Raw genomic sequence first — 27570 nt, forward strand, 5'->3', positions numbered from 1 at the left:
GCTGGGCTGGACTTCGTGTGAGATTGAGTTTAACAAAAAAGTTCTCGTAGCCTAAGTCACTCCGTTTTACATCAGCGAACTGTGAAATGTCATGAAAGCCTCGTCAAAATTAGTCCAGCCGTTTCAGAGATTAACAGGCACAAACCGACAGACAGAGAGACAGACGGACATACAAAAATTGTAAAATTTTGGTATATTTACCATGTATTGTATATGCATTTAGAAAAAAGGTTAGGTTAGGTTGGTTATTTTAATATTACAAACAGACACTCCAATTAAGTATATGTATAGATAGGTTTAGAATATCATGATAGGAATAAAACGTTAAATAATTGGTTCTAAATAGAAACTGTCTTTTCACATAACTGCCAAAAAATATTCATATCAAAAATGTAAATATAAGAGTAGGTAGACAATGTTTTCATCAAAAAACAATTTTTAAAAACGAACAACAAACTGATTTTTTTTTAAATCAGATTCTCCAGAAACCTAATAAACATATATAAAATTTGAAAGAGTACTTATTGCCGATACATAAATGATCTTGGAAAATAAACAAAAGTTTAATGTTATGAGTGACATAGGATATTTAGAGGTAATTTAACATAAATAAAAAAATTACAGTCTTTGAAATCATTTTAATAAACCTATATATACAACATAGAAATTAATTAAAAATATAAACACGAATTATATTATAATTAAAATAAATAGGACTATTTTAAATTATGTTTTAAAACGTAAACAGCGTTATAATTATACTAAACAAAATTTTCAAAAGCAAGTGTAATATAATTGCAACTATAGCCTAATACTTAATTTCCTACGACCAATACTTTACAACTTATTCTTCCTTGTCGCAATTTCATCACAGTTGCTTATTATTTATGACTAAACGTGTTCTGTAGATATTTAAACTTAAACAATAATTTTATCTTTACATAATTCAGGGGCTTCAATTAAATATATGAGGAGTTCACCGAAGTGACTGAATTGATATACAAAACAAAATATACTCTAAACTTACTGCATCTTCTTTAACATAATTTGACAAATTTTGTATCGTCAATATGCGTCAGTGGATACAATATATCATAACACCTGAACTGATGCAAACGCATGTTACAACATTGTATTGTTTTTTAAATACATATCAAGCATATAAATTACCAACTGAATTCAAAAATGCTATAAAATTTCCCATAGTATGTTTTCAGTGCCGAACTTTACAAGCTCCTTAGAATTTACTGTCATAATTTTTTCTAATACTAGATACATAATCCATAGCCTTATGACATTTGTGTGTACTGGGTTGCCGTGTTAAAATAAAAGAAGTGATTAAATACAAACATATTTTGTCTCTCACTCGCTCTCACAGTTATCATGTATGTTAGAGCTGGACAAATAATGGTGGATAAAAAGAAATCACTGCTATAATACGTTTAAAGTTTAAGTTAACCCGATAAAAAAACATATTATGAATATGCATTGTAATTATAATTCGTTACATAATTTATAATTTTACAGCTTAAAATAAAGAAAAAATCTAGTTTTGAAATCCAAAACTAAAACCAAAACAACGAATTATTACCATAGGAATGATTTTTTTATTATTTAATATATAGAAAAAGATATTCGTGTATTAAACTAGATTAAGATTAACTTAAATTAAATTAAGTACGTAATGACTGGATTAAAGCATTATACCTATAATTGGAAAATAAAATTTGCAGCTTTCATAAAAAATCACATGAATAAAAAAATGTTAAAATTTTCAATATACGCAATATTAAAATTAAATAAATATGTATATATTTTAGACAAGAATATCAAAAAATAACGGCTCAGAACTTATCGTAGCCAAGAGTAGCAACAGAAAAAGGTATGTTTATCAAAAGGAGAGTCAGGTAATTCATTAAAAAAAAATTAACCACAGTTTTCATATTTAAATTTTCAGAAATATTCATCATTAAGATTTTAATATCAATAAAGGATTGAATATTCTATAACTATAATTTATTTTTTATTCAATGTATATTAGAAATAAGTCATTCACCTAGATTTTATTCTTAAACCAAAAATAACTAATTAGAGAAGTTCATAATTTCGACTAATATTAAATTAGTGACGAAATTTGTATATTGGGATCCACAAAATAAATATAATGATTCCAAATTCAATATTAAAACGCGTTCAAGTGAATAATGAGACTATACGTCTACTGTACTAAATACAATGAAAATGGATGAAATGGATTCCTTTAATAATGTAAATGATGGTTGGTGATCTTGGCTGTCTTAAGTTTTCTGGACTATTCAACCAACTATTAAAAACGGAGAGACGTTTTTAAATAGGTTTTAAGCTTCTCTCATTTTTAAAAAAAGTCTCTTAGTTTATATGTCCACCCAACTGATTGATCTATACCATAACCAAAATAAAAATCCAATCATAGATAAATGGTAATCTATAAAATGTTTGGATTTTCTTTTTGGTGATGGCCATCCCTCTTTACTACCTAGTAAAGACCTTTTTCTGATCAGTAAATAAGTAAGATAATATTATATATTTTATCCACAAAATTAATACTGGTTATTAAAAGTGCTCTAAACAATGTTTTTTTTTATATTGACGATGAGTAATAGAATAGAATAGAATCTATTATTGAAATTAAAAAAATATAATGTAGACATTGGAATCCCATTTTCTCAGACTTATTCGTGAACATCAAGCTAAATATTTCGCATTTAATAATATAGAATTTTGAATAATAATATAATACAAAGAATAGAAATACAAATCTGTCTATGGAAATTTTGAATTTAAATACATTGTGATTTAAATAATTTAATGTAATTTTCTTTCTTTGAACCGTTTGAAATGAAAGCTGGTCCAGGATTCATCGCCAGTGTCGTGTAGTGAATAATCGAAGTCTTCTGAAAATGAAAAATAAACTATTTAACGAAATATAATTTTAAAGTGTTTTGTGTTATTAACTCATTGTTTCACATGTTTAGTTATTCGAATCGTTAAAATAGAAAATCGCCACATAATCCAGACACTATCTGAAAAGAGCAAAGGGGTCAGGAAACATCACACATTTTTGGATTTAAATCTGCAGACCTGAATCTCAAAATAATTTTAAAACAGAATTCACTACCAAATTCTTCAAAGTATTTATCAAAGTCTGGTTAGGTTATTTACTCATCAGATATACTACCGCTAAACAGCAGTACTCAATATTGCTGTGTTCCGGTTTGAAGGATGAGTGATCTAGTGTAACTACGGGCGCAATAGATATAATCCCTAGGGTTGGTGGTGTATTGCCATGGTATTACCAATGTAAAGAATGGATTATATTTTTGAGAGTGCCGTTGTCTATGGGCGTTGGTGACGTATATCATAAATAAATAAATAAACTTACTTTTGGAATTAATCCCACATTACTTCTTCGTCCATGAGAGCCACGTCTGGGGCATTCCACTGATTCTCGAAGTTCAGTTCCTCGCGCTGATTCCTCAACATAATCAGTGCATATACCATCTCTGTAAACAATCAAAGAAATTCTATGGTGAAACAAGTTAGGTCTCTCGAATGCTCATAGCAATATAGAACTATTTTCTTGTTTAAATGTGAACCAACGCTAGAAATAATAACGCAACGAGCACAAGTTACAATATAAATGATAAAGTTCGCTGTTATTAATTAAATATATGGCCAAGTATAATTAAAAAAAAATCGCAATGCTCAGAAAATTCACCGTGCTGACATTATTCTATATTATAATTTCTAAATATTTAACAAACATTTGTCAAGTAGATACTGTTTTGCGTTCTTGACATTACAATTCTATAAAGGAATTAACTTTGCATATTATTTTATTAACAGAGAATAATTCATACCATGCAGCTCGAAATACTTGGCTTCAGCGAGCAGTAGCTCCAAGTACGGAAAATCAAATGGTATCAAGAGCTTTTGGTTGCGCAGGAAATTAAGGATATGACGGAACATTCCACCGTCCCTGTCGATGAAGTAGTGTTGTTTCAGGGTGTCTAGTACGATCGGTATCGTACCGGAAAACATCCGCGACAATTTTGAATCAGGGTAGCTGAAAGAAGAAAATGCATGTTATTAATTAGTATAACAGTATTTTACACAGTAACTCTAAGATTACTTCATTTCATTACGGAACCCTATAATAATGCGCAATTCCTTAACATATAAATAAATTTGTCATTCTCTGTGAAATAATAAGTGTACTGTTGACATTGTTAAAAGCCTACAACTACAATTTACTAGGTGTCGCCTGCAGCTTTGCTCACGTTTAAGAGAATAATCGTCAGATGTTATCCATAATGAAGACTTGCTTTATAACAAATTCCATCAATCTAATTTCAAAATCTTGTCAATGGTTTTACCATGGAAGAGCAACATACCATCAGACAGACAGAGTTACTTTCGCATTTGTAATATTAGTATAGACGATGAATTAATTGAATTGATCGATTGGATGGCTTGATAGGACTGCCTCTCAGATCTACTAATAGCTGCGATAAAACTAAAGATTTGGCCGTTACAAACATTTGGGCTTATTCTGAAAAATTCTCTGTAACAGCCCGGAGTCTAAAAGGCTCACCTACATGTCTGAAAATCCAAAACAGCTCGATTTTTAAGTCACTATCTGCATCTCACAACCACTCTGTGGAACCAGCTTACTCCGGCTGTTTTTCCGAACCGATACGACTTGGGAAAATTCAAGCACCTTAAAAGCCGGCAACGCACCTTCTGAATGTCATTTGCTTCTTACAACGTATCACAAAACATCCACTTACACTTTGATGGAATTAAAAAGTTAAATCTTTACTTTATTCAAAATTGAAGCACACCATGCGTTAGAATATTAAAAAGTAGTAAAATTCTCTTTTTGAACATTTAAAGCCTGCGACGCGAAGTAATTAGTCGAAGTGAGTGATCATATCAGATTTGATAGCTCCACTGTTAGGTACGCATGCCTAGATGGGGCTAGGGTTCGGTAGGGCTTTTTGGCACATAATTCGTTGTATTATTATTGTTTTTTTCGATGTTCAAATTTAATGTTTATCTGTCAGTGACGTAACGAGGATTCTTTAAACGATCTTTTGTAAATTGATATGAAAAAACTGTTTTCATTTCAATTTGACTTTGTATTTTTTAAATGATGAAAAGGAGTAACTACTCTGTTTCTTGCAGGTTCTTCTCGGTAGGATCTACTATCCGAACCGGTGGTAGCTTCACTTAATTGTAAAATGACGATTCAAAAGTGCTTGTAAAAGCCTATCCTCGCCTCTCCTCATCTATCGCCTCTCCAAGACTCGTTAGATAACCAGCATAAGAGGAATAAAGTGAAATAAACAACATGAATTGACGCGATATGATTGGTCGAAAGCTTGAATAATATATGATATTCACTTGTTATCGACTAGCGACTCGCCCTGACTTCGTGCGTCTAATTTATTGTAATAATAATAATTATATAATATTAATATAATTATCAATTTATAAATTTATTGATGAACAAAAATGTTGTTGCGTTTTTTATTTATACTATATCATTCAGCTCCGAAGATTCCTCCTACATACAATAAATAAATTTTGCCTCTTAATAATATTATTATAATAATTATCGATTAATTATCGGAAATTTTGGAATTATATTAAATCCGGTATAAGCAGTTAAGTGGAATGTCTACTGTTGTATACAAATAGTAAAATAGGAGTATCTGCTTGAAAAATTTAAATAACTGTTTTTTACTTAATACATATGTAGGTACACACGGTATACCTAAATATTATATTTTTTTAGCTGACCCCAGTAAAAAAAAAGTTAATATACATTTAGTATTTAACCTAGACTCAATCCAGATCCTCGGACTTATTTATATATAATTTATTCATATAAACCATCAAAAATTAAACTTAAAATTCGAATATACTGGCCACTAAAACGCCCTGAAATCAATCGCAAGAAATACTTATAACAACTCTTTAAAAAAAATATAGAATCACTTACAGTTGATTTTGAGTATCGACGTTTATTCTATCGTATTCTCATTGTGTCGCTTTACAAGGTATACATTTGGAGGGATATATATTTTCATAGCCTCAAGGGGGCTGATTAAAAGAGCGGTACAACAGCGCCGCGGGACACAGAGTGTAATATGGCCGCTAGCATTGCCGTTGGCGCCACAAGCGAGCACGACATAGATAAAAGTTAAAACAAGCTTATTTACAACCAACCTACATGCCGACCACCGCAAAACGAGACGATTTAAAAAATATATATATTTTGTAACGTGTTACTTTGTTAAAATATAAAAACAATTTACAAGCATTCACTTTAATTTTTACTTTATATATTTGTACTTTTATATTTATAAAACAATAAATGATTCATCATAATTCTATTACTAGTGAACTTAGTAATGATTTGATGTTATTTTATTTTTCACTATAAATTATAAAACAAAGTCGCTTTCTCAGTCCCTATAGCCCTATGTATGTTTAAATCTCTAAAACAACGCTACGGATTTTGATGCGTTTTTTTTTTTAATAGAGAGAGTGATTCGAGAAGAATGTTTTTATATATATTTCATGGATAATTTAGTAAAGAAACACTGATAATTATGGAAGTTTCCACTGTGACGTCATATCATTGGACCCGTGCGAAGCTAGGGCGGGTAGCTAGCTATTATATAAACTTAGAAATAACAACGAAATTCTGAATGATGTTAAATAATATTAAAATATGCGTTTCAGACACAGCAATTTTAAAGCTATAATTTTAATTAGAAAAAGGACGTAAACGAGACAGTTTGGGTCACAAGAAATTAAATAAAACACAAATAAACTGAAATTTGGAATCGAAGGCGATATCGTTAGCTTGTATCTATACATTATGGATTTAAAAAAATATTTTGCATAACGACGAGCTGCTATCGAAACTTTGTAGGTAAGTGAAATTAAAATGCATATAAGTAATTAAGTGGAATGTATAAGTGTATTATGAATAAAAATGTAATCTAAATCAAGAACTGTGCGTAGATACAGATGAGTTATTAGCAAATCGCATTGAATACGTGAATTTAAAGTTTTTATTCCTTCTTCGATTGGAATAAGTGGAACTATTCAGAAATGAAGGTTCGCCCTTCCATCTTTAAATTATTATTATCCGCGTGCATAAGGATGAGTGAGTGACGTTCGTGATTACAATATGTCTCAGTGTGCGTGGGTGTGTACGAATGGGAGTAAGGATAGCAAAAAAAACTTTCTTATATTTTTTAAATTCATCTTGTTAAAAATCAATTACTTTAACGGTTGGCCTTCAAGATTAAACATTAGCTAAACAAATGATACCTTACGAAGTAATAAAATATTTCAAAGAAGAATAGTGAACTGTATTTGTACAATTGTAAAAAAAAATCGATTCAATCATTGGAGAAAATTGTGTTATTATATATTCTTGAGTCAAAGTTTACTTTTATTTTCATTATATTAACACCTAAGTTCTAAAACAAAAAGGACAGTCAGCATGAAAAATTAGCAAATAGCACATTTTTCACACTGACTGTTCTTGCAATAAGAGGAATCAAATGTGTCGAAACATAACATTGTCCATTTTCATTGAAATATATCAAATAAATATGCAGCGATGCATAAAATAAATTATATTTGTAATGTGTATGGGTCGGAGGTCGATCTATTTTAGGTGTAAAGGCTTTGATGCCTATATTTAAACTAAAATTATTCAAAACATGTCTCTTTGAAAAAAAGGTATAAATTTACAGATTACTTACGTAGTGAGGGTTTCAAGCGAAGAAGTGTAGATGACGCCCCCGACATCAATATGGACGGGCGCCTTGAATGTCGAGGTAATTGCGACGCGAGGTATCGGGTAGCAGTCAGGTAACTTCCTTTCACAGTGACCTGAGCAACCAGGGGACACCGGTTTCATCGGCAACATGTTCACGTATTTTGGAACTGTAAACCAAACAATCAAATGATACAATACACCTAATCTCTTCATCGTGTCTCCTCTCTCTTTCTCTGATAAAAATATAATTGATAATTGAAAAAAAGAATCATTTAATATAGATCAAATTTATCGCTCATTAACCTTTTGTTAATAAAGATAAACTACAAGAGCTATGTCAGTAATGGCTACACCACGTAATAGTGAAATTATATTTGCAAGTGGTCAAAGTTTTCCATAAACGAAATTAAAATTTAAGACCAGTATCACTTGGCACCTTCATACATATATAAGCGTACTGGCAACAGCTACTGGTATGTGGTCACTTCTGCCCATAGACATTGAAACTGCATGACAACAACAAGAAACAACAGCCTGTAAATTTCCCACAGTTGGCCTTAAAGCCTACTCTTCATTTTAGAGGAGAAGGTTTGGAACATTCCACCACGCTGTTCCCATGCGGGTTGGTGGAATACACATGTGGCAGAATTTCTATGAAATTAGACACATGCAGAATATCTCACGATGGTTTGCTTCACCGCTGAGCAGGAGATGTATTATAGACATAAATTAAGCACATGAATATTCACTGGTTGCCTGGGTTTGAACCCGCAAACGTTGGTTAAGATGCGTTCTAACCACTGTCAATGCACACAAGCACAGGACACTAATATATCATGTCTCACTCTCACACTCACTCTTCAAGCCGCACAATATTACTAAGAACTACTGTTGAATATTGAGTTGCACAAAATAGCCTTGCACGAAACCCTAACTAAAAATAGAGGAGTAATAAATGAATCCAAACTACGACAATCTGCTCGTCAATAAACCTTCTCCTAAAAAAACAGCTTTGTATCAAAATTTATTAAGTATTATAGAGCACGCAATATTTTAAATTAAATATTACAATAAGCTTATAAAAATGATAGAAGAATTTCTAATAAAACAGGAAGGTTTTAGTAATTTCTTAGAAAAGGAAACCATCAAAGGGATATCGACTAGAATCTATATTGGCAGGTGCATTGGGCTTGCCTTTGATATTACAACATTTTGCTTAAGTTATTATAGTTCGAGCAATATTCATCCTTGCGTAATTATACAAAACCGATACTGTGTACATGAATATACATAATCTATGTATGTGTGCAACTTGCATGTTTCAAACCGTAATTAAAAATTTTAAATGCAAGAGGTAATAAAAATGATGCATATAAAAACGATGTCTTAAGTTTGACTCGTTTAGAGATACAGTCTTTTTTTTATATTGGACAACATCACATACATTACTTTGATCCCAATGTAAGTAGCTAAAGCACTTGTGTTATGGAAAATCAGAAGTAACGAAGGAACCACCAACACCCAGACCCAGGACTACATAGAAAACTAATAAGCCTTCTACATCGACTCGGCCGGGAATCGAACCCGGGACCTCAGAGTGGCGTACGCGTGAAATCCGGTATATACACCACTCGCCCACGGAGATCGTCTTATGTTACATACATTTTTTTTTTAATTTATAATACTCGATCAAATAGCTGAGATGGCCCAGTGGTTAGAACGCGTGCATCTTAACCGATGATAGCAGGTTCAAACCCAGCAAGCACCACTATTTATATGTGCTTAATTTTTGTTTATAATTCATCTCGAGCGGTGAAGGAAAACATCGTGAGGAAACCCGCATGTGTCTAATTTCATCGAAATTCTACCACATCTACATTCCACCAACCTCCGCATTGGAACAGTGTGGTGGAATATGTTCCAAAACCCTCTCCTTTACGGAAGAGGAGGCCTTATCCCAGCAGTGGGAAATTTGCAAGCTCTTGCTTTACTTTACTTTACTTAATCAAACCGCTTTATAAGTCCAGTAAACCGTTTTATAAGTCCAGTGCTCATTAGACTAGTTTGTTTTCTTAAACGATCCCACAAACACATTAATAACATAAATACTGCTGGTCTTATATAGTTACTAATTATTATTTTAAAATTCATACAAAACTATTTTCTTTTATGTAATTAGCCAATTATTATAATAAAACAACTACATGTAGTCTATATTCACATCGATGGCTTAAAATATTTTGTTATCGATTTTAACATTGCTAAAACTACCGAAACGAATAAGTATGAAATAAAAAAATAGAGTAATTTATTAGTCCTAATATATGTGTAGAGACCAAATATAAATACATATCTAAATATAAATCAGATCGACTATAATAATATATAAATATATATTAATATATGGATAAAAAGACTTGTTAGCGCCTCTTAAGAATATAATAGATCTCACAGCAATACACCGTAGTATATGAATTATAAAAAAACAATTTCGCTTTAAATATTAATAAACATACCTTGTCGATGAAACCGTGTATTAAAGAAGTATCACACCGAGCGGATTTTATCTGAAATGTATAGAAAATTAAAAATCATTATTTCGAAAAAAAACAATTTGAACATAAACTTATTCTAGCTGAAATATGTATCTTTCTCATTGTTCAATTATTTGTCTAAAATACAGCCGCCTATTACAAAGTCGTAAGTGGTTTACGAATTATGTGTTAACAACCGATTTATTCTCAGTACTTTTCTAATGCGCCACGATATGTGATTTTTTTCACCTTATTTTCAATATATCTTATTTTCAAAGGTTTACATAAAAAAGTTGGACGAGGTGCAGGTGTTTAATCCAAATGTTAAATATAGTTTTAAATATCAGTGTGAAATATTATAAATAAATAATATTTAATTTATTTCGGCAAAGATATTTGTCATTAATTTGAAGCAAAAAATATAAGGGATATTTTTAAGGCATATTTATATTATAGCAGCATTCACTTCAAACAAACATATAAACCGATGGTTTTCTCATTAATTTAAGGCGAATAGTTTTTTGAGAAGTTATTCGTTCGATATCTTAGATACAAAAGTTCAGAATTTCAGATTGTAAAATCTATGATCTTACGAGCAGTGCCTTGAGAGAGTTATCTCAGGCAAAATAATCATTTCTCGTTACACATGTGTTACCGTTGGTAACAAACGTGCCTTGATTGATCGTAATTAAAATGCAGCGCTGTTTCTCGCGACTCGACGACTCGGTAAAAATTACTATAATTACTGGCCCAGGAATTGCTACTGTATTTCGGAGCGCTGCAGGCCGCTGTCGCGACATAGGCACCACTCTGGTCTGTCTGGTTTCATTATAAATATGCCTCAGGCCGTTTGCCTACTCAGTATCCGTAACGTCAAGTGCTGTAGCAATAATGCGTTATTTCTACACATATGACGCGATATTACGACGCTATTTTTGAACTATTTAAAATGATATAATGTACAGCTATTTTTATTTTTTCATTTTTGCACAGGAACTGTAAACAATTTGCATATAAATTGTGCATTGTTACACGACACAAGGAAATTCATATTTACTTAACGGACATGAAAACAATAATTTAAGTGCTTGGCTATTTAACGCTCTCTGGACCACCGTTGACCATCATATAAATTATCCAAGGAGCAAACGTAATACCATCCTTAAGGATTATTTATGTTGCATTGCTTTTGTGCTCTGAGGCCCGCGGGCTCGTGCGAGTCGAGCGTTTTTTGAGTAAAAGACGTGCGCCGGCGGCGGTCCGGTCGCCGCCCGCGCCCTCCGGGGCCCGCCGACGCCGTAGGCCCTCCAAGCCGTGTTACTTTGAATATCTTCGCGAACAGATCGTAAAAAATATCGTATATGACCTGTTTCATAGCTCTTTTTATTTTGTGGCTTGAATTTTATTGTTTAATTCTCTCAAGTACTGAATTGTTTTAATTTTTAATAAAAAGGCTTGTTTTTAAACTTATTTTACTTTCCCTGGGGAACAAAAAGTAGCAATAATATGAATTAGCTATAGCCGAGATTCTTTAGTTGTTAGAACACGTGAACCTTAACAGAAGGTCTCAGACTAAAACCAGGAAAACCCAACTGAATTTTCAAGTGATTGGAAATGCTCTTGCATTTTGTGTTTCATCTAGCGCTTGGCGGTTGCATTTGACCAGGATACACATATCCAGAAATCTGATTTGAAGCAGCCTGATAATTAGAGATCAAGTAACTTAATTAACCTTAAAGCAGGATCAAAATCTATTTTCGTAAAAAAAAAAAAATTGTGGTATAGGTTGGCGGACGAGCGTATGGGCCACCTGATGGTAAGTGGTCAACCATCACCCATTGACAATGAAGCTGTCAGAAACATTAACTATTCCTTACATCGTCAATTAATGTGCCACCAACATTGGGAACTAAGATGTTATGTCCCTTATGCCTGTAGTTACACTGGCTCACTCACCCTTCAAACCGAAACACAACAATACGTACGTACTTAGTCTACCCGTTACCACGAACGCTGTAAAGTGCTCGAAACGTCAGGATGTCAAAAATAATTAATATACGCGATTCAAATCCGTTATAACTAGTTTTATTTCAACGTACGTACTGTTGTTTAGCGGTAGAATATCTGATGAGTGGGTGGTACCTACCCAGGCGGGCTTGCCCAAAGCCCTACCACCAAGAAATTGAAACACAGTAAAAATGGTTTATTTTATTTATATTACACACAACATATGTTCAGTTTAACATCCGAAGTGAAGCTGCATTTCACTTATTATAAAATTCCCATCGAGCTGATATTAAAAGTGTTGTTCAAATATATATATAGTCGAACAGATACGTTATTACATTTAAATTTACGTTAAAAGCATTCATCGAGAAAGGGCAATTAGCTGGGATTTCGAACTTCAAATATTTCCTCGGTCAGACAGAATGGTGAGTGCAATTTGATAGCAATTAATAAACTGTTGATATCGAGAACGCTACTGCATTGAATTATAATAAATTTCTATTGAATTTCGTTACTTTTATTTATTTGTTTATATGTAGTTACAGTAACAAAGGAATTTTGAGAACACAAACATCTTGCAATTGTAATATCTATTGGCAAGAATATCCACTCACCACTAATAAGAACGATTAAGTTTGTTAACATCCCTAGGCTGGTCTAAGACGATTTCTATTTCTGTGTAGGAGATTTGAGGAATGTTCTGCTTCAATACATAAACGTCATGTTGCATACTTCCATACAACCCTTTCAGGATTGTTCAAATAATATATATTATATAAGAGTCGAGACAGCGCAGCGGTTAGAATGCTAGCATCTGAACCGATGATTGCGGATTCAAATTAGGCCAAGTATCACCGAATTGCATTCTTAGTGACCACGTGTGCTAAATTTGTGTTTTGAATTTAGAACCTTATTTAATTATTAAGTTAGTTATGTCACAAAAACATAAAACATAAACGGTTACTTATGACTTTAGTAAAAAGGTCCAACGAGAATACTAATGTTTTAAAAATAAGTACGTATGTTTTGTCAAGTTGTTTACAAAAACTGCCCGTAGATTCCCACTGCTGTCCTAACAGCAGGATTCCTCACGAGGTTTTCTTTCACCGAGGAACACGATATGAATTATAAAATCAAATTAAGCACATGAATCAGCGGTACTTGCCTGGGCTTGAACCCGCAATCATCTGTTAAGATGCACTCGTTCTAACCACTGGGCCATCTCGACTCTTACTCTTGTCAAGTTGTTTGATATAATACGAGTATACTACTGTATAACTCGCGATAATGCTTGATTATGGTTTCGTGATCAGCGCGTAAAGGAGCCGCAACATCTTTATCGTCGCGTTTTAAAATAAACGTGTTAAAGATGATTAAAATTAACAGTGCAATAATTAATTTTGACAAACAACATGTTGATGGAACATATTGTGAGGAAGGCCTTGAGAATGGATGTGGACGGATATAGAGGTAGAGGACGACCAAGAAAACGTGTGAAAGACGATATGTTTAGAAAGAATGTTACTTGTGAGATGACGTCTGACAGAGAAGTATTGAAGGAGAAGACATGCTGCGCCGACCCCAAATAAAATTGTGATAAGGGCAGGAGGATGATGATTGTTAGTGTTGATAGGTATATAATATTAATTTTATGTTTATTTATCTTACGTCGTACAAGAGACATATTGTCATTCTTTTTTTAATGGTATAGGTTGGCGGACGAGCATATAGGCCACCTAATGGTAAGTAGTCACCATCACCCATAGACAATGAAGCTGTAGGAAATATTATTACTATTTCTTACATCATCAATGTGCTACCAACCTTCGGAACTAAGATGTTATGTCCCATGTGCCTGTCGTTACACTGGCTCACTCACCCTTCAAACCGGAACACAACAATACTGAGTACTGTTATTTAGCGGTAGAATAACTGATGAGTGGGTGGTACCTACCCAGACGGGCTTGCACAAAGCCCTACCACCAAGTAAAGTAAAGTAAAGTCTGTCGCAAGTGGTACCCTCATTGGAAAACCGTGTCGAGATTTGTAAGTCAACTTGGAAGCCGAACAGTAAATCTATTCGGGACACGACTGCAATCATTGCTTCACAAATAATTTATGATTTTTTTTGGAAGTTATGTAATCTATACTTTGTCTAATATGTATATACTTTTTGTAAAGTATATAAAAACTTTTTTGAAATTGTGTACTATAATAAATATTGTGAATGCATCAGTTTGCCTGACGTTACTTTATAACTACTCAACCAATCGTCATAGAAAAAGAAACTGCTTACTTACATGGGGTACTTAACGCCCCCACACGTGGATTCAGTCAATAGTAGTTTCGTGTATATTAAATGACTTATATCAACACACCTTATAGTTTTAAAGAATTGTTTGTCAAATGTGTCTTTTATACATTGAGCATATGATGAAAAAATGTTTTTTCCGGCTACCGGCTCTTATGTCATAACGGCATAAGGGCTGACGCTCTCTAGCGCCGCTTAGCTCACCGCAATTGCCTTTGTACATTCTTTTATGTATTATACTTAAATAAGGAAACTATAGTTGTGTATTAATATTACAGTACATTTCTTTATTAATTGTCAGTAATGTTACAGTCACTCAATGAAATTATGATTGTCGACGTTTTAATAGGGATGGCAGCACTTTTATATTATTAACAATAAACCTATTAATTATAAGTTTTATACATTATGTATGCACAACTCAACTCAAACTCCTTATTGATTGTCAAATTAAAATATAAAGTATGTTAAATATTGAAAACACAACCACCGGAACTACACTTTCGGAAAATAGAACATGACATGACCTGACCTGAGAAGAACCGGCGAATTAATCTCAACGTGTTAATTATTTTATTGCAACTCAGTATTATTATTAAACAATATTATTTTTATTGTGAATAAATTTATAATTTAAATATTAAAATGTTTATTTTCTCTTAGATTTAGTTATTTTAAACTCAATTTTTACTATTTAAATTACAAATTTCAATCCTGCATCGACTCACTAACTGTCTGGCTTCTGTATTAAATTAATATCATATAATCAGGCTTTTATCAAATAAGGCATTATCACTATGAACTAAAAGCACTGATACTGTTTACGTTATTAAGGCTTGAGCCGAGCCGTTACCGATTTTAAGCAAAATTAATAATCCAAACCTAAATATTCGCAGTCTACAAACGAAATACATATATGAATTATTTAATTTTGGTATGTACAGAGTACAATGAAGCTTTAGTAATACGAAGCTGAGGCCCCGAGCGGTGCTGCCGGCTACGAGGCCCCTTCCCGCTTTATCAATAGTTTATATTTTTGCCTAAGGCCCCTCACCAACAAAGCGTCTTCGCCTTAGCAATCTTGATCTATTTAAAATAACGTCTCATATCGATTATGATATAAGTAAAGGATCAAAATATTTATTTTAACTGTATAACAGATAAAAAAGAATTAATTCTATATTTGAAAACAAGCACCATCGCGATAGACTTAAATCATAAAAAGTATTAGTTTGTATACATTTTCATACAGTCGTACTGAATGAACGAATGAGTTCGAACGCTAATTGGCATAAATTACGCTATGAATGAGTTAATGAAGCCATTACAGGCTTATTGAACTTCTAGGAAATACGAATAAGAAATGATAGCTCTCATAACATTGATATCTCCGTTGCATAATATAGTATATTCATTATTTCACAAATTAATTAAAAGATTTAAGTTTTTTTAATAAAAATATTTAAATACCAAAACTACGAAGAAATATTTATCTTTATGCGTTTAGTATTTAAAAAGCATCCGCCAATACATAAAAATAAGATTTTTTTTATTAAAAATTGCATCAGCATTAGTTATGTGCCGTGGATGGTGATGTGTCCATCATTTCGTATGTTCCTGTTATTATAATATATATGGTACTATGAAGATAATACTTATTTTCCATACATAATATAGCAAACATTGAAAAAAAAAATATATATATATTCAATTACAGATAGTAAATATTAATTCTTATAATACTTATCATTCTATTTTATTTTTCTTATTATTTTAATTGATATCTGCTATGAAGACAGATTGATCGATTATATTACAAAAGCCCTTCCCGATTTCCTGTTGATTAAATTTATTCTATTTTCAAAAATTATTTTGACAATGGAACACAATGGTAATTTTTGGTAGTAGGTTAACAGGCAGGATAAATAAGGAATCAGTCAATACAAAGGATATTATAACAGATAAAGACGTTGCTTCTGACTGACTACCTGAGTTTGCTTCTTGTAGTAATTTGGTTACCACACATGCACTTGAAACTCAAAGCGGATCAAGGTATCAAGTATTGTACGACACAACTTCGATGTAGCATCGGCAAAATTCGTAAAACCGATCACGTTCGCATTAAGTACGCTATACCAAATTATCAATAAGTATTTCTTATGTAAATCATTTATTTCTTATGTGATCATATGACCGATTATATTCGTAAATTTGACACATCGATTTACATGCACTTTATTTCTCGGGTTGAATTGACGAACAGCATCGAATGGCGCGATAAGAAGTTTCTATTGGTTGTATAAAACGGCAGCTATCGGTTTTATTGAATTTGCCGACACATACTATTGCTACATCTAAGTTATGTCTATACTACTATAATTTGCTGCTGTATAATTTCATCTAATTTATCGGTAAAATATTTTGATAATTTTCGTCTATTGGAATATTATACATTCTATAGCTTTTTGGTTTACATTGGTTTGATTTCGAGTTCAATAGTTCGTTTAAGGTCGTAAGGTATTTCATTCGTTTATGTATTTTTTTTTAAATAATTATTAAATTTTACTAAGAAACAACTTCTGTTGCTTAATTTGTTTAAAATAACTACTTATATTTTTTTTAGATAAACGGAGATTCGAGATGGCTCAGTAGTTAGAATGCGTTCTTCTTTACCGATGATTACGGGTTTAAAGCCAGGCAAGCTTCACTGAACTTTCATGTGCTAATATGTGTTTATAATTCATCTCGAGCTCGGCGTCGAAAAAAAGAATCGTGAGGAAACCTGCATGTGACTAATTTCAAAGAAATTGTGCCACAGGTGAATCCGACAACCCGCATTGGCGCATCGTAGTCGATATGCTCCTAATATTTTCCTTAAAGGCCGAGGAGGTCTTAGCCCAACAGTGGGAAATGTACATGCTGTTACTCGGCTGTACTACAGTACTCTTGTATCAAAATGTATCAAAAACAAAACTCATATAGGTCTCCTATCGATTTCGTTCAACGCTCAAACGATCGTGGTGAGTAGTTTTGTATTAGTTTTAGTAGTACGACATGAAGACATTATTGCATCTAAAACTTTATGCATCTAATAAATCTTATTCCTATGAAACTGTCTGTCAATATATCCTGTTTAATTAATATCCCTGTGGAAGTCGTAGTATTGAATCTGCTTTGGTAATGAAAATTTAGACAAGTATCTATATTTGACAAGTTCGACTGCATTTTAGATGGGTATCTAGATAGATAAAGATAGATATCTTTATATATCAGTGCAGACCATATTTTTAATTGTTTTTAGATTTCAGAATGTAATTAAGACTTTTAATAGTTTCTCTAAAACAAAAAATATTTTTAAGTAATCGATCATTATAAAAGGAGCTTTCTTAAAATATACATATAAATAAAAAAAAATAATATAACGCCTTTAAGTATATTATAAGGAACCTAGGCTCCTGAGCTAATGCCTGTTCTATTCTTACAGTAAATGGCTTAGATTATATTCCACCTCTCTGCTCCAATATGGGTAGGGATATACATGTAACAGTTTCAATGAAATAAGACACTAGCATCCCATACGATCTCTTCATTCAAAGCCGAGCATGAGATGAATTGTAATCACAAATTAAGATCATGAAAATTCTGTACTAGTATGGATTTGAACCAACTATTGGTTAAGATGCAAGAGTTGAAGTCTCGGCTTTGACATTTTGGCTTTATTACAATAGTCATCAGAGATAAACCCCTACAATATTAATTCCATAAAGTCATGTTTAATCTCGTATATTATCCATCCGAGCGACGTCCGAGCTTTAGCTTTAACTAAATTCAGATATGTATGTAAACAAAGGATACCTGACCTAAATATAGCTAAATATAGTCCTGCTGGAATATAAACCTATCTAGTCTAGAATACTGAAATTTGAAATATACGTTTACAAATAACGTAAGCATCTGCCTGTAAATAGTTTATGGAAATTTTATCTTCAATAGTGGAAAATGTGAGAGGTTATAATTTAACTAGTTACGTAATTAAAGTAAACAATTTGTCGTTGTAAGAACTGATACAGGCTGATGAAACAAAAAATCGATTTTATTATTCGTTCTAAATTTAAATAAATCAGAATGGGCTACAAAATCGCCCCAGATGCATTTATACATTACTTCCGGCTTCACAAAGGACGAAATCTTTCAACTATTCTACTCTTATTAATAACCTATTTGTATCCTTACTATTCTCTTTTTCTCTATTCTACGTAAAATTTGTACCGTTAATAATAAATCGTTAATAGTAAATAAACACTTTATTGGTTCACATTGCGCTTGATTTTACAAACCGTCATTATGGCATAAAAAAATTAACTTTTAATTAATATTTATTTAAATAACTTTTAATTATATTATATGTTTTGTTCTAATCAAAGATATAATATAATTAAAAGAAATACTAATGCGTGTTTACGTAATTGCATCAGCTAAACAATACAAAAAAAATAAAGCTGTAATTTGTAAGGATTTTCCCTTAACTATGGAATCTTTACAACATGAAACTTCAAAGCGTTCAGTTTTTTTATTCTTTCAGTGGAAACTTCTCAAAGAAATCTAAGACAGTTCATGTTTCCGAACGTTAAATCCTTTATACTTTATAAATAAGCTTCTGAAATATTCCATGTAATATTCTATGCAAGGAAGAGAAGTGCATTCTTATATAAAAATTAATCGAGTTAGCTAGCCGATTTTAAGAAGGACTTATAATTTACAAATTAAAAAAAATCGATTTCAATTCCATTAATTTCGATTAATTATATAATCGGATACTTTGAGTTTGTTTGGAAAATCAGTGTCATAAAATCACTTGTTAAAAAGTTCATGATATTAATTCACAGTTGCGTACATACAGTGAGAATTAGACGAGACGAGATGATAAAATATACAAGTGTATTTATCGAATATTAATATATCAGTAGCACAAAGTTTGATAACAAAGTGATGAAATATCAATAAAACCAAAAAAATATGCTTAAAACGATTTTATGGAGACCCAATGATGTTCTAGTAAACAGATATATGAATAGTAAACAGATTAATGCGCAAAAAGTGAAGACTAGAAAACGTCCTAATTGGGACGTTTGCCTTTAGTCGTTTTCGTCATAATGATGCCAGTAATACATCATAATTATGTAAAAAACAAAAGTAAAAGTTTTTTTTTTTTTTATAACATATCTGTTTATTAGAATATCATTGTGAAGACCTCTAAAGCAAGCTAAATATCACAAGAATCATTATTCTCTCGATAAGAAACCACCCAACGGAGATAGATCAGGCACATGAACGGTTTCACAGATGAGATGCGGATGTCTAGCGTTGTCAACATCCTATATCCGTATTCTTACTGAGAATTGCTATCAGAAAATACAATAACATTTATTTATTGGTTTGTGATCACACGTGTAAGTAGAAAATCGAATTACTGATGCGTGTATGAATTTATTATGTGTGAGGACAGTAGAAATGAAGTCTACGAAATATTACGTCTTAGTGTAAATATAGATTAATCACCATAATAACTTAAATTATATTGTTCATAAATAAACTAGCTACCCATACCAGCACGTGTACAATAAAGGTATATATACAACTTTTAAAAAGAAGACCAAACACAAAAAAAGTTCGAAGTTCGAAGGATGGCTATTCTTTTTTTTATGTTGTAGGTTGGCGGACGAGCAAATGGGCCACCTGGTAAGTGGTCACCATCACCCATAGATAATGACGCTGTAAGAAATATTAACTACCCCTTACATCGTCAATGTGCCACCAACCTTGGGAACTAAGATGTTATGTCCCTTGTGCCTGTAGTTACACTGGCTCACTCAACCTTCAAACCGGAACACAACAATAGTGAGTATCATATGACTCATCAGTTATTCTACCGCCAAATAACAGTTTATTTGGCGGTAGAATAACTGATGAGTGGGTGGTACCTACCCAGACGGGCTTGCACAAAGCCCTACCACCAAGATTCACCTATTCGTTAGATTTGATTGACAGGTTTTCTCTACTACAATTATGCATGTGTTATATGTATATAACCTTAAATTACTCTTTTTATTACTGAATACCAAACTAAATACCTTTAGGTAAATTATAAGTCATCCATTGTTAGGGTTTAGAACACCTTATAACCTTCCTTCCTCCTCTGTGTTCCACTCCAAATCAATACATATAATAAAATTGATGTCTGTTTGTAATATTAAAATAGGCCTAATTTTCTCAATGCATACGTATGTATACACGGTACATATACCAAAATAACATTTTTATTGTATTTTTTGTCTGTCTGTCTGTCTGCTTGTTCCAGCTAATAACCACTGGACGATTTTGACGGGACTTTCACTGGTAGATAACTGGTGTAATAAAGAGTGACATTGGCTAGATTTTGTTTTGTTAAATTCAAACGCGTATTAGGTCGCTAGCACAGCTAGTATAAAATATGAAACCATATCTACATATAGAGTTGTCATATAGTCGAAAGATTAAAATTAAAGCTCTTACGTTAAATTTGCGGATTAGCCCCGCTTACTGAAGAAAGCATTTTATAGTTTGTCGTCATGACTGTTAATATTATTCCGAACTCGAGTATGAAACGGCTCGCATAGTTACTGCACAAACTTTGAAAAACACAGAATATATAATATCGGATTACAGAAGCTGAAGTCAGTCAAAATCTCCCATTGGTTAGAATGAGTGTATCTCAACCGATTATTGGAGTTTCTAACCCTGACAAGAAGAATTTTCACGTGCTCAATTTGTATTTACAGTTCATCTCGCAATCGATAGTTACGGAAAACATCATGAGGAAACCTGCATGTATCTAATTTCAATGACATTCTCTCACATGAGTATCAACAAAAACCATTGGAACAGCGTTGTGTAATAAACTCCAAATATTCTCCTTAAAAGGGAGAAGAGACCTAAGACAATTAAAGTCAAAGTCATTTAATTTCAAAGAAATACAACGACCTGTAAATTTCTCACTGCTGGGCTAATCCCTCCTCTCGTCTTTAAGGAGAAGGTTGGGTACATACGTACGCTGCTCCAATGCGGTTTGTTGGAATACACATGTAGCAGAATTTCTTTGAAATTAGACACATGCAAGTTTCCTCACGATGTTTTCCTTCACCGCTGAGCACGAGATGAATTATAAAGACAAATTAAGCACATGAATCAGCGATGCTTGCCTGGGTTTGAACCTGCAATCATCTGTTAACATGCACGCGTTCTAACCACTGGTCTATCTCGACTCTAACTAAAGTCAAAGTCATTTAAAATCAAAGGAGTACAACAACAGCAACCTGTAAATTTATCACTGCTGGGCTCCTCCTCTCGTCTATGAGGAGAAGGTTCGGTACATATGTACGCTGTTCCAATGCGGTTTGTTGGAATACACATGTAGCAGAATTTCTATGAAATTAGACACATGCAAGTTTCCTCACGATGTTTTCCTTCACCGCCGAGCACGAGATGAAATAAAATTAGACAAAGAAATATTTATCTATTATATTATAATAACTATGGAAAATTATTTCCGGACCACGCCTAGAAATATTGTAAGAGAAATATTTCATGGAAAAACACCAATACCGCCCACTCCCTTCCACCTACTCATCGTTAAGCGGATCAATTAAAAATAAAGCTTAAAAATACGAGTATTTATCTTCTTATTTACGTATAATATATTTCCTTAAAGCTTCAATACATAAGTATTTATACTATAATGATGTTTTGTTTCGTAACAAACTATAAAATACTTAGGATTTTCCGTTTGTTAATTTACTTATAAACAACGGGGGATAATTCTACTTAAATAGAGTTTACCTTTTATTTATTTTTTGTATTCTGCAACGATCATGATTTTCATTTTATTTATTTTTTAAATACATAATGAGGCGAATATTATTTATTTGTAGTAAGTAAACATTATCCCAATATTCGAAAGATACTCAAGATGATTATTCTATATCAACATCGCCTCTGTGCTAATTTATTCAAGGACCGATTTTGGAGCCGTTTTAATAAAATGGGTGTAATAATTAATTCATATAAAATAATTCACAGGCAGATTATTTTATATGAAAACGCTAATACTTTAGATAAATCTTATGTGATCGATACATAACAATGTCATGCATAATCCGAACAAGTATAAATCTTATTGTTCATCTTTTGAAGGAAAAATTGTTAAAACAAATAAAATTCCATGATATTGCAAGCGCTCATAGTATGTCAGATTAGGGTCCAAACAATTGACTGACTCGTTTCATAACCTCTCGGTTTTAATTCGTTGCAATGCTATTAATTAGCACACGCTCATTACCGGCTTTGTCATCATATCGTCTTTATACAAATGTATAAATTTTGATTTCCAATGCACCCTGGACATTGACATAATATAATACACAATAGATCACTGCAACAAGATCACGCACCGCCCACCTTGGTTGCTTTCTATATTCAGCTCATACATACTACATGTAACAAATTGTATCAGAGAGCCTCGAACTAGTACCCAAAAAACTTTTCATAACAGATAACTAAATTATTTTTTAAATTATTAAATAATCATTTATCAAAATTGTAATAATAATTAGAAAAAAACATTCATTATATTAAATTCTTAATTAGTTTATAATACAAGTTCAAAATCTCGTCACTCGGTACAGTTAAATTGAAACAAATAAACATTTTTGTAAGTATAAAACACAAACTTTATACTTATACATAAGTTACTATTATAAATTAAAAGAACTTAATAACCTAGAATATAAATTTAGTTAAGTAGTACCTACTTACCGTTACTTTAAATTAAATGTGAATTTGCTTCCGAAGAAGCATGCTACTTAATCGTACGCTAGTCAGTAATTTCGTGCTACTTAGCTCAATGATGGAGGCAAATCTGAACATATTACTTATCATCAATAATGGTTTCCTTAACATAGATAAGGACGTATCATTAAATTAAATGTCTAGTATTTTTACGAATTTATCAAAAACCAGATCTCGATGTTACGAAAAAGTTATCCTGTAAAGTTCAAGTACCTTTAAGATGCCGTTAACCGAAATTTCACTGTAATTATTTCGGATACCGAACGAGATACCAAAAATGAAACCCAGCGGGCTAGCGGCTACGTCACGTTTCGCTCATCGCCCTTGGCTTCCTATATAAAGTGGACCTCGTAAATTAATATTTAGCCGCATTGACTGAAGCTTATGCGAAAATATGATTATTTTATTGGAAGTGGAGTGGTGGGGCGAGGCGCGGGCGCCGAAGGGCGCGGGGCGAGCTGGGCCCGGGGTAAGGGAGGAGGCGCAGAGAGCCCGCGGCGTCGCGGCGCGGTCTAGCCTTCGGCGTCAGGCTGCGACGGTATTAAGGAACACCTAGCTCCGCAGCCCCAAGCGATTTCACCGGAGGCGCTCATCTACAGAACAATCATTTCGAAAATTATTTTGAATCCGCCGTAAGCGGTTCGAGCCAAACTTTGAGTGCGCCTCCCATCGTCTACTTCGCATGTGTAAATGATCCTTAAGGTTACATCTTAGCCTCATAAAATATTTCATTATCTTGCTTGTCATTTTGATAGTTGCTTTATTTAGCTGCGTGGGCGCACTAACCAACGAAACAAAAACTAGCAACAAAACGACCGCAAACCTCGTCATTCATATGCGCAATATATTTAAGGCATACGTAAACAACTTATTTACTAAATTTCCCAATGCTGGGCAATTGCCTCCTCTAATTTCAAATTGAAGATTTGAAGCTTATTCTATAGCATTATTTCAATTAGGGTCAAATGTTTCATTGCAGTATTTCTTCATAATCCAGCACGAAACAAATTATAAAAACAATTGAAGCACGTGAAAAAGTTGGGCTTTCTCTTTGCAGATTCGAACCAGTATCTTGCTTTAATATTGACATGTACACTGACCCATCTATTCAATACTGGCTCACATCTAGAATATCCAATTAGCAGATTTCTCTTCTGAATACATTTAGTACTAAAACTAATATAATTCACCGAGTTTATAGGTCGTATTAGTTATTCGGACGCAAAGCTTATGCGCGAGAGCGTATTGGACGCGATACTGGATTAAAGCCAGTTACAATGTGCCTTTGATGACGTCCGAATACAAATATAATTTGTCTCTATGGATGGATTAACAATATACTACATCAAATGTTATTTATTCGATCCTTTGAAATGGAGCGTTACATATAAATATATATACAAAGAGAAGAAGAGGCGAAATGGCTCAGTGGTTGGAACGCGTGCATCTTATCCGACGATTGCGGGATCAAACTGAGGCTAGCAACACTGAATATTCATGTGCTAAATTTGTGTTTATAATTCATCTCGTTCTCGGCGGTGAAGGAAAGAAAGTGTGTAAAAGAGTGTGTGTGAAAGATATTTTGCCACATGTGTATTCCACCAACGCATTGGGACAGCGTGGTCAAGTATGTTCCAAATCCTCTCCTCAAAGGGAGAGGAGGCCTTTAGCCCAGCAGTGGAAAAATTTACAGTTTGTTGTTGTTGTTGTATATACATATATATGTGACCCATATTATATTAATTTGTATACTCGGACTTTTTTGTCTTGTTAGGCATGTATGTGATGTTACTTCAGTACAAGTGTCGTTTTTTTTTTTCTAAATAAATATCTATAAAGCTCTCAATGGCGATCGGAAATAAATCCAATCGAGTTTCTACTTTTTTTTATATCAAACGACGAAGTTACCCTTTGAAACACAAAACTGTTTTGATTAAAAAATTGCAACGTCAAAGCAATATAAAATAAAACTCATCTTTATTTTCAACAGAGAGGGATTTAGGAGATATGTTAGAAAAAGACACAAAATATTTCCATGAAACGCTTTGATAGCTCATACGAGAATGGAATTCATATATTGCACTATTGATTGCATTTTTTTGTATCGAAAACGAATGCAATCGCTTCCTTTAAATGCCTGTCACCGTTTACATGTAATTATGAAAGCAAACACGTGAAAAGCTATCTAGAAATAAACCGAGTTTTGTTGTTAAAACAAAACACGAACTTTCAAAAGGACTAAGTACAGTTTGCACAAACATTAATAATTTCATTTAGATATAATAATTGTTTAAAAATGTTTTTGTTTTTTTTTATGATATTTATCTGAAATTTTAATAAGTATATTTTAGTAGTCATATTACTAAGTAGTAAATACACTGTACACTACACACAGTGCTTAAGTACATACGAAAAACTTGATGAAATTAATAAGATTTGGTTGAAATAATTTCTCGATAACTGTTTCGTCTTTATAGTCCGCTTGGCTTAAATATAAAAGTGTCACTTGTGTGAAAGATATGTAATCTGTTGACGACCTCCGTGGTTGAGTAGTACCTGCTACACAACACCGGTTTTCATGAGTACGCCACTCTGAAGTCTCGGGTTCGATTCGCGTTCCAGTTGATGTAAATAAGTCATTAGTTTTCTATGTTATTTTGGGTCGATAACACAAGCGCTTTAGCTACTTACGTTGGAATCATACTCTGATTCCAATGTAAGTAGCAGTAAGTAGGAGTAATATATGGTTTGTCCGATATTAATTAATTATAATTATCTCTTTTTTGTTCTTCAAATATAAATAAATAATGTAAATAATACGAACGTACTGTGCGTGAGGCAGACAATCAATCAAGTATTATGCGACGTCAAATATTGCCTCCCTAGTGCATGTCGCAAGCCAAATCCGAAATTTCCACAGAACTCTACACAGTGCTCGGCAAGACATTAAATCGTTTGATTTTTCTAAGCTTGACTACGATATTTTTTACTAAGCTTTGTATATATAGTGATAGGTTCACACTAGACTACCGGTGTTTAAACAAAATCACTCAGGTTCATTGATTCGATCAGATGTTCTATCCTTGTGGAGCCAGGTAGCTAACATTTTGAGATAACTAAATACCTATTAACAATATTACAACAGCTAATAAATTCATACTCTCACACATATGGCAGAACACCTTATATAATAACTATATTAGGCTTCCGTAGTGACAAATACATAAAGAGCAAATCATTATTCCCATTTGTTAATCAACAATTATTTACTTCAATTGTAAATACACATATGTATATTCTAAACATTGTTTGATAGCTATCTGTACACGAATACACGTATAATTGTACGTTTGGTAAGTAATTTATATTTTGCACCACTGTAATAATTACTAAAAGTCGTTTAATCAAAACAACCGGAGCACGACTCTGCTCGAGCTTAATACGACAGAGTTCTTAAATTATTTACAGTTTCAATTTGTTTTTAAATCATGAGGACTATATATATGTTAATAATATCAATCGCTTTTAGATCGATTGTTGGGTGTGATGCCAAAATTTTTAGATTTGTAAAAAGCTGTCGCCTTAAAAAAGTATTGTCTACGTAAATTGTCTTGTTATACAAAAGCTCTTTGAAACAATATTAACCATTGACGACATTAATTGGAGAAGGTTCCATGCTATTTATGGCAGTATTGTAAATAAGCAATACGCGTGACAGGAAATAATTAAGACCTTTCCTGTTATGATACGATGATTTGTAATGTTACAATATTATATCGAAGTTTGTTTACGATTCGGATTCACGCTAGAGTCACTATTCTGACTGCATAATATTATTATTAAAACCATAACTATATAAATCCGATAGTAACTTTGTTTATATGTTTAATCGTGAATATTCATAGTAATACCTACGTATAATACCTACAAATGCAACGCTATCCTCCCTACGCAGGAGAGCTAAGGGGACAAACTAGTAAAATTTAAAA

At 32.6% G+C, this 27570-nt stretch overlaps 1 protein-coding gene across 1 annotated transcript in view; it reads right to left on the reverse strand.

The window, feature by feature from the left end:
• Positions 1-726: 726 nt before the first annotated feature.
• The window catches only part of LOC124543132 (BTB/POZ domain-containing protein Tiwaz), a 31614-nt gene continuing 4770 nt past the window's right edge, over positions 727-27570 (reverse strand). Inside the window, exons 2-6 of the mRNA XM_047121199.1 lie at positions 10363-10413; positions 7830-8013; positions 3900-4105; positions 3422-3542; positions 727-2933 (exon numbers count right to left, since the gene is read on the reverse strand). Of these exons, the coding sequence (XP_046977155.1) occupies positions 3430-3542; positions 3900-4105; positions 7830-7996 (486 nt within the window). The 5' untranslated portion in view covers positions 7997-8013; positions 10363-10413 and the 3' untranslated portion in view covers positions 727-2933; positions 3422-3429. The remainder of the gene's footprint in view (positions 2934-3421; positions 3543-3899; positions 4106-7829; positions 8014-10362; positions 10414-27570) is intronic.

This window comes from Vanessa cardui, chromosome Z, assembly GCF_905220365.1.
Source record: "Vanessa cardui chromosome Z, ilVanCard2.1, whole genome shotgun sequence".
Lineage (NCBI taxonomy): Eukaryota > Metazoa > Arthropoda > Insecta > Lepidoptera > Nymphalidae > Vanessa > Vanessa cardui.